At 32.7% G+C, this 8,769-nt stretch overlaps 1 protein-coding gene across 1 annotated transcript; it reads left to right on the top strand.

Moving 5' to 3' along the window:
- Positions 1 to 114: 114 nt before the first annotated feature.
- On the top strand, positions 115 to 1,838 carry LOC104737040 (putative receptor-like protein kinase At4g10390). The gene is given in 3 exon segments (XM_010457135.3): positions 115 to 656; positions 813 to 1,237; positions 1,239 to 1,838. Coding segments are annotated over 3 exon segments (1,029 nt in total). The 5' UTR covers positions 115 to 337; the 3' UTR covers positions 1,524 to 1,838.
- Positions 1,839 to 8,769: the final 6,931 nt, after the last annotated feature.

The raw sequence follows: 8,769 nt of genomic DNA, 5'->3' as shown, positions 1-8,769 counted from the left end.
GTAGTTAGAACGTCAGAGAGGTTAGCTACTTCAGAGGAAGGTTTCATTCAACATCGAAAATGGCAGACTTATTAATTTTAATCGGTCAAACTCTGCCTCCCTCCCAATCCCAAAGTCCACACCTTTTCCTTCTTCTTTCTTTACAAATTCCAACAATCTCATTGTCTCCAGATCCATAACTTTCTTAGATCCCCTTGTTCTTCTTCTGTCTGTAGTTACAATTTACAAAACCCTTAACTAAACCCATCTTCTTCTACTAATATAAACCCTTAAAGCAAAATAAAGACTCGATCTTTCTCTGTTTTACTCTGTTTTGCTCTGTTTTGCTCTGTTTTTAATGGCTTGTTTCTTGAACTGTATTCGCTTTGATGTAACCACGACGACCACCGAAAAACCCACAAGCAAAGGATCTGGTGTGACCTGTTACAGCAGCTGGGATGATGTGGAAACCCTCACTTCTAATTTCTCTAGATTGATTGGTTCTGGTGGCTATAGCAGTATCTACATGGCTCGCTTCTCTGGCTCTGACAAAGCGGCTCTCAAGGTTCACGTTAGTAGCCACCGTCTTTACCAGGTCTTTAGACTCGAGCTTGATATCTTGCTCCGTCTTCAATATCCTAACATTGTCAAGCTTCTCGGCTATTTCGACGATTCAGGTACTGCTTCTAAAATCTCATAGATTAATGCCTTGACTCTACAAAGTTTGGTGCTTTAGATCTCTCTTAGTATCAAAGTCTTGATCTTTATATGTTTTAGCAAGTGGGTTTGACATATTTGCTTATGAACTGATGGTCTTCGTCTTTGTATCTCAGAGGAAACTGGTGCGCTTCTTCTTGAGTATCTTCCTCAAGGGAATCTACAAGAGAAGTTACATAGCAGCAGCAAGCAAGTCTTGCCATGGAGGAACCGTACCGCCATTGCGTTTCAGTTAGTTCAAGCTATTGTACACATTCACGAAGAATGTACTCCGCAGATTGTGCACGGGGACATCAAATCATCCAATGTGCTCCTAGACAAAAACTTTGATTGTAAGCTTTGCGATTTTGGATCAGCTAAAGTCGGATTCTCTTCCATGGTTCAGCCTCCTACGATGTCAACTAGGTCCAGACAAGTGAGAATGGTTGGATCACCAGGTTATACTGATCCTCACTACTTAAAAACCGGGATTGCTTCAAAGAAGATGGATATATATGGTTTTGGTGTTGTAGTTCTTGAGTTGGTTTCAGGGAAAGAAGCGTTTTTCCGCTGAGAGAGGTGAGATGCTAGTGCATATAGCCGCTCCACTGATCCGTGAGGTTCTTGATTCGAGTGTAGACATCGCTGAGGACAAAGTGAGACAGTTCTTGGACCCGAGGTTGTCAAGGGACAGTGTTGATATCGATGAGTTAAAGACAATGCTCAGTGTTGCTGCGCTCTGTATCGGTAGTCCACCATCTTTAAGACCTTCTGCTGCTCAAGTAGCGGAAACACTTGTACAGAAGATCCCATCTTTGAGTTTCCTCGGTTGTGGTAAAGGAGTTTGAGTGAGTTATGTGTATCCAATGTTTTCGAATGTAGCTGAGATTTTGCGCGTGATCGGGCTGCGACATTGTACAGTTGGTGTGAAATACTCTGTTTTGTTTATGTGAATAACAGCAAAATAACATTTTCGTGTAATTATCATTTTGTCGACATTTCCTAGGAAATGTGTTTTTTGATCCGTTGTTTTTGTTTGTTAATCTTAGAGAGAAAGGTACCTTTTCTTCATGTCAATGTAATGTAAAGTCAAGCTTTAAGCAGAAGCATGACACTGTAAAGATAAAAGCAAAGTTTATGTGACTTGTAGTGTGATTTTTAAAGCTCTGATCCCAATTTCTTCAAGATACAGTAACGTAACAATCGAAGGCCTACGGAGAAATAACTATATAATATAATACCTTAAGTTTTGATATTAAGTTTAAAGGAAGAGAAAACCAAGACACAATTATGAACTTTTTTTCTTTGAAAATGAGCTATGGGCTTGTTTTAAAAGAGTTTCAGTTTTCTGTGAAACACTATTTCAAGATTATACTAGTGTTTAGGGAGATTAATCCAGACAAATATGATCAGATCCAAACCAGTCTTAAAACCAAACTATATCTTAATATGGTTTAAAACTTTAAATGAAAATGTTTTATCTCAATTCAGAAATCAAATTTGAATCCGAAAAATAATTAAAATAAATATATTAGAAAATTAAGAATATGTTTGATTAACATACGAGTACAAACTAAAGCCTGAACGTATCAAACCATGCACAAAATTGCACACTATTTATTAGGTTTTACTTGGAATGATATCAATCAGAAAATGAAAAATACAAAAAAAAACGAATAATCTGAAACTCGGATTAAAACACACAAAATTTATGCAAATTTGTTTATTAATTAGTTGCGTCTGTCATTTTTTTCCTTTAGATGATTAGATTTCAAATTTGTTGCTCCTACATCTTGAACCTCTTATTCTAGCTTTTGGTTTTCGAAATTGAGATATTCATTTTGCTTCATTCCAAGGTTAGTCTTAGTCACTACCTATATCTCATTCTCATCGATCAACAGTTGAAATGATTCTTCGTTTGCCAAACTCTATTCTTGACAAATAAGTAGAGATCAGGAAGCTGTTTACTTTGAAAACTCAAAAAGATTAGTTGAATTATATAGACTCAATAATTTGGACACATCAATCTTGAGTAGATGTTTGCATATATGTCTTATGTGTGACTCATGTCTTCTCATTGGTCGATGTTTCTGTTCTTTTTGAAGACTTTCTCGGGGAAGTGGCATTTGGAATCTTGCCCAAAACCAGGTCCTACTCGTTTCCATCGACATGATGGCCTTTTTGGTAATGGCATATATGCACGACAGTGTACCTGATTGATTTAGCCTTGGGAGATGTAAACATGGGCTTAATTTTATGAGTATATCTTTTTCAAAAAAAAAAAAAAAATCTTATGATTATTTTTATTAGTTTTTCTTTTTATACCAGAATTATGTTTATGTTTAGGGTCTTGTTTTATTATTAAAACAATTTTGGTTGTTGTGACCTAGAAAAAATAATTTAAGTTTTTTTTCATCTTTCTAGTGAATTTCATATTTTTTCTTGTGGACTCCGCAATTTTATCTTTCGAGTTTATCATTCGCAAACTCAATCGAGGATTAGCTCTCTCTTCACCTAGAGTTTTCCGATTACGTCATATCCAATAATTAAGTTCATGTTTGTATAGACAAGAAATTTTCTAAAGGTATGTATCGTCATCATACATATGGTATGTATATACAGGATGTATCGTGAAAACTCGTACATATGATGTTGAAGGAGTAGCAGTAGCATATAGATTTTTTTCTTTTTTTTTTGTTAAAGGGTATTTAATTAAAAAAAATATGTTTAATGGGCTATTTTCGGATTAGGTCCATACAAAATCCCTTAAAAATCCGATCCATATACATCAAACCGAATTAAACCATTGGGATACAAAACCGACCGGGTTCACAAACCGAACTAAACCGATCGCTGAAAACCCTAATCTACAAACATAGAATACGTTGTAGCCGCCGTCCAACAGATCTACGGATACTTACCGGAACAGGACCTCCGGTAAGCCTGGATGACGCTAGCCGAACAGAGATGGTGATCCAAAATCCGTTTCCATCTCGCCACTGTAGAGCCGTGTTGAGGAGGAGGAAGAGAACGAGCTCGTCGCCGTCGAGGAGGCTTCTTGCTCAGTTGTGAGGAAGAAAGACAGTAGGGAATAGATGAAGAGACCTTCGACGGTGGCTTAGCTTCGCCGGATCGGAGACTACCTCCCCTATCGAAACCGATCCCGTGTAACTTCCAAAATCTCTAGTCCCCAGATCTAACTATCTTCTTCGCTCGTTCCTCGCCGTGAATCTCCTTCTTCCACTATGCGTCGCTACACCGCCGGTAGAGCTCTTACCATAAAAGTCTCGCAGATGCTTCTCTCTTCCACTACCCCTTGATCTTGATCCAATGGTGTCGCCGAGAAGATGCAGAGTCGCAGATGAAGAATCATGAGCCGTAGGGTCCTCATCGTCACCGGAATTGACAGAGGACCCAACGTCGGTACACGAAATTGTGGTCAGAAAAAGAAGTTTGGGAGAGAAAAAATCGCCGCGCGTGAGATCCACTCGCACTATTTTCTCTCTCAAGTCACATTCTAGCATATAAACTTCGCATATAAAACATTTAGGTGCCATGTATACGGTTGCTTTGTAAAGGACCTTTTCAATAAAAAAAATAGTAAGTTTGTGACTATTATTTCAATGTTTTTACTAATTTGACATTTCTCTAGTATCAATTATAATTTTATGAATAGTCTTTTCGTACCACAAACAATTGATTATATATGCATATTTTAATAATTTTTTTTGTAAACATATATATAGTTGATAGTTCCTACGTAACATACACATATAGGTGTTTGTCCAAGAAAAACAAAATCATATAGGTGTATATAGTATGTACTATACTACTATGCATTTTATGCAATTAGTCTTATATATGTCCTGTTAGCGTATTTAAAAACATTGGCAAAGTTATCTGAAAGTAGTTTTTAGTTTGTGTTCTCTAAAAGAATGGCTCAAATCAAATGACAGGCTCATTTCTTCTTTTTTTATTTAACTAGTTAATAAATGGTTTAAGAATATATCAGCTCGTTTTGCACAAAAAAAAAGAAAAAAAAAAAAGAAAGAATATCAGCTCATATATCCTATACCAAATAATATTGCACACTAATGTGATCTTTAATGGAGAAAATTATATAATTCGATACTTAATCCAAAGTTACGATGTGATAAATAGGAACCCCGATAGGTTTGGTTCTAAGTCAGAAGACAGAGATGCATGCGAATAGGGAGAAAAGGAACGAATAGTGGAATAATTGAATCGAGAATCATATTGAATGGAGTTGGATTAAATAGTGGATGAATGTGATGTAAGGTCAAAAGGGGTCTCAATTCCCACGGCCATTTTGGATGTTGAGAAAATAGACAAAGTCATCACATCATTATGTCTAAAGTGACTTTTGTGTGTTTGGACCTTTTTGGTATGAGAAACTTGTCTTTTGAATTTCTTTATTTTATACATTAATGTTTCTTAATAATTTTTATGGGCCGCTTCAAAATACAATACAGTTTAATCATGAGATATAGTACATCACTAATTTAAATGTCACATTTTGTGAAGGATTATCATAATTATGGTATAAATAAAAATTTCTTTTAAGTATTAGAACTTAAATAATACTATTAATTTAGTATTATTTTAAGTTTAACTAACATTAATTAAAATAATACTATTAATTTAGTATTATTTTAAGTTTAACTAATATTAATGAAAATATATTATTAATATATAATTTAAAACCATGTATATAGTAGAAATTGATAGATAAATTCAATTTATGATTTATAAAAAAATTGCATATAAACTATCTAATTAACTTACTTCTAAAACATTGTGAATATAACTTATCATAATAAAATATTGAATCATTTATGAAGAGACATATATACTACGTAAAAAGGTTTTTAAGGGGTTCTCAAAAAATCTCTAAAATAAGAATCAATTCTCACCCATTTTTTCTTTAAAAACTATATTTAATTGCGAAAGACTTAACGAGAAACTTGCACTACACATACTCTTCTAACATGTAAAAGTCACTTTTGGGTTAAAAAGGAAAAACAAGAAAAAACATCTTCAAAGGGCTCCTTAGTCATCTTTTCTTTATTTTTGTTGGGATAGATTTTAGTCATATTCTGATACTAGTTCATTAAATGTTAAGTTGGAGAACATGGTTTCAACATGTACATATAAAAATATATCTCTCCATGTCACCTAGCTATACTGAAAACAAACCCAACAGCAAGTTATGAAAAAAAATATTAATAGTTAAAAAATCTCCAAACTTATTATATACTATGTCCATAAATTCCATTAAGTTCTTTTTTATTAATCTCCAAATATTACTAGTAAATTACTTTTTATGTTTCACAAAAAGTATCATTTTAGAGTTTTATTTTTGTTTCACAAAAGTATCATTTTACATTTTTAATGCATTAGTTTATATTTCTAATGTATCTTTTACATTAGATTTACTAGTTTTATCTTTAATTTATGATTAAAATTAAGTCAATAAACACTTATTAAGTAAAGGCATATATGTATATTTTAATATTTTTTTTAATTTGTGTGAAATATATCAAAGTAACACTCTTTACGGAAAAAAAATACCCAAAAAGATCGCGAATTTATTCAATTAATTTTTGACATAAATTTAAGTATTGTGCAAGGGTTATGATAACACATGGACATTAAATGATAATAATATCATGCCACTATTGTATGACATACGCATTGAATTATGCCTCATTCGTTCCAACTTAGTTAGCATATTTTATCTTGCAAATGGCCTATAATAACTTAATAATAGAAGTTGGTGTTTTCGATTGTACAAGAACAAAATAATTTTCCATATTAAGATGAATTATTCTGTCCCTAAAACAGTAAAAAACATAATGAACACATTAGTTTGGTTTATAATCAACCCGGATTAGTTATATATAGTTATAGCTATTGATGGCATAATTTCTATAGTTTCGGCTAACGATTACTATATTTGTTAATGATGGTCATCAATAATGGCAGGAAGTGGCAAGTGGTCATGGTATAGCTGACTAGCTGCTAGACATATATAGATGCGAATGAACGAACACAGGTCGGCGAAGATACTTGTATATAATATTGGACAAGTGAAATAATAGGTTTCCAATATGAAAACTTTCAAAATTGTACATTTTAGCAGCTCCATTCGAAATAAAAATCTAACGACCTAATATTTCTTCATGATAAACTTTGTTAATTATATAACTATCCTAAGAGGAAGAGAACAAAAGAATCGTAAAAGATTTATAAAGTTTTCGCGTATTACTTAGAAAGGTTTTCTGGTACTATTACATATATGAAAAGTTTTACTAGCTATTTTTTTTATAAAAAAAAAAATCATATCATTTATAATAATAATGTGGGTTCTAGTGCACATGATCGATCCATCAGGCATCAGATTTATCCGTCAAAGACATACATGTTTCAGCGTTGCTCATAAAATCCATTTTGTATCTTAGTTAAAAAAAAGTTAAGTTTTAACTTTTAAGTTTTAACCCATAACGTACAAGACCGTATTAACACACATTTTTTAACCGGTATGGACCTGTTTAACTAACCGCATGCGACTCTATTGGTTTAGTAGTTTTGACCTCTACTCGCGAACGGAATCAAACAAAAAAAGATTAAAGTTTGTGGAGGATGCATGATTCCTTATTGGCGATGCAAGCAATGAATGAATAAAAACGAAGAAGAAGTTACATCAATCAAGACGACTAGACGAGGGAGGTGAATGAGAAAACAAGCATTCTCTGCCACTTAATTACTTTTCCAATTGTCTGTAAATTATCCTTAAATAGGCTAATTTGGTCGGTTGGAGGAATCTGTTTTTGTATGTCTAGTTAAGTAAGTAGAGTTAATTAAACCCTAAATTAATTATTTGGATTGTAATTCTAAGAATCACAAATAATGGAAGGAGTGTATTTGCTTTGCTTTATGTAGAATAAAGCAATAATCACTTTGACTAATCTCCTTTTTTATTACAGAATACAACTCGTTAAGCTCCTCCCCACGTTTCGGAATAATCATTCACTTTGATTGATACGGTATAAGTTGTACACAACAAAAGGAAAAGAGAAAAAAAATAAATAGTATGAACCTACGAGGAAAGAAGGTCATTAGAATAATAGATTAAAGGAATCTATTGCATGTTTTTGGGGTGCTAAATCATAACTAGTGGTAATTAAAAGAATAAGAATTAGTAGTAAATAGACTAAATTTTTAAAATGAAAATGTCTTCCTTAATCTATGGTTCAATTTTGTTTCTGTTTTTTATACACACACCAACAGTATGGTTAATCATTTATAAAAATGAAATAATTATATTAGATAATCTTTTTGTAGAATAAAGCAATACTCAGGTATGTATTTTTTCTTTGTCATCATGGACTGAAGAATTAGTATATATACTTGAACTCACTATAGATAGATAAACCCGTGCAATTTGTTTGTATGGTATTCCTTTTTGTTAGTAATGTTTAGTCATTGAAGGTTTATTATATTTATATATATGATATCATTCTATTTATTCGAATAACAGATATCACAATCTCAAAACTAAGTTTTATACTTTTGGCATAAAACTAAACACAAACAAAAGTATATCTATCATGCATTCATGCTATAAGTTATCTTTATATGTAGTTTCATTCATTAAGTTATTTAAATATATATACAAAGTCAAGCCCAAAATATTTTTAAAAGTTGAATTAAGTAATTACGTTAATAATTTTTGTCTAAACTAATTCATACGTAGCACTGTAAATTTTCTATGAGAATGGAGAATGTATTTAACTATTGTTACATAATTGTTACACGAATCAAGCGCTCTCTTCCCTAGAGACTTAGAAAATAAATTTTATATTCAATTATTGGAGGGTCGTGGGGTGGCGATGAGTGATACCGTCACGGCGCATGTGCGATTCCTAACCCTCATCCACGGAGAGTATTTGCTTACATCGAACGGTAACAAAGAGGCCTGTGATAAAGGGCACAGGTGACTCTAGCAGATCATCAAAATCTCAAAAAAAAATAGGAGTCAGTATATGAATGAAGCTGTTATATAAGAGCAAT

The sequence above is a fragment of the Camelina sativa genome, chromosome 13, assembly GCF_030686135.1.
Source record: "Camelina sativa cultivar CO46 ecotype springtype chromosome 13, ASM3068613v1".
Lineage (NCBI taxonomy): Eukaryota > Viridiplantae > Streptophyta > Magnoliopsida > Brassicales > Brassicaceae > Camelina > Camelina sativa.
The sequence above is the reverse complement of the archived record's forward strand: the minus strand, read 5'-3'. Positions and strand labels throughout refer to the sequence as shown.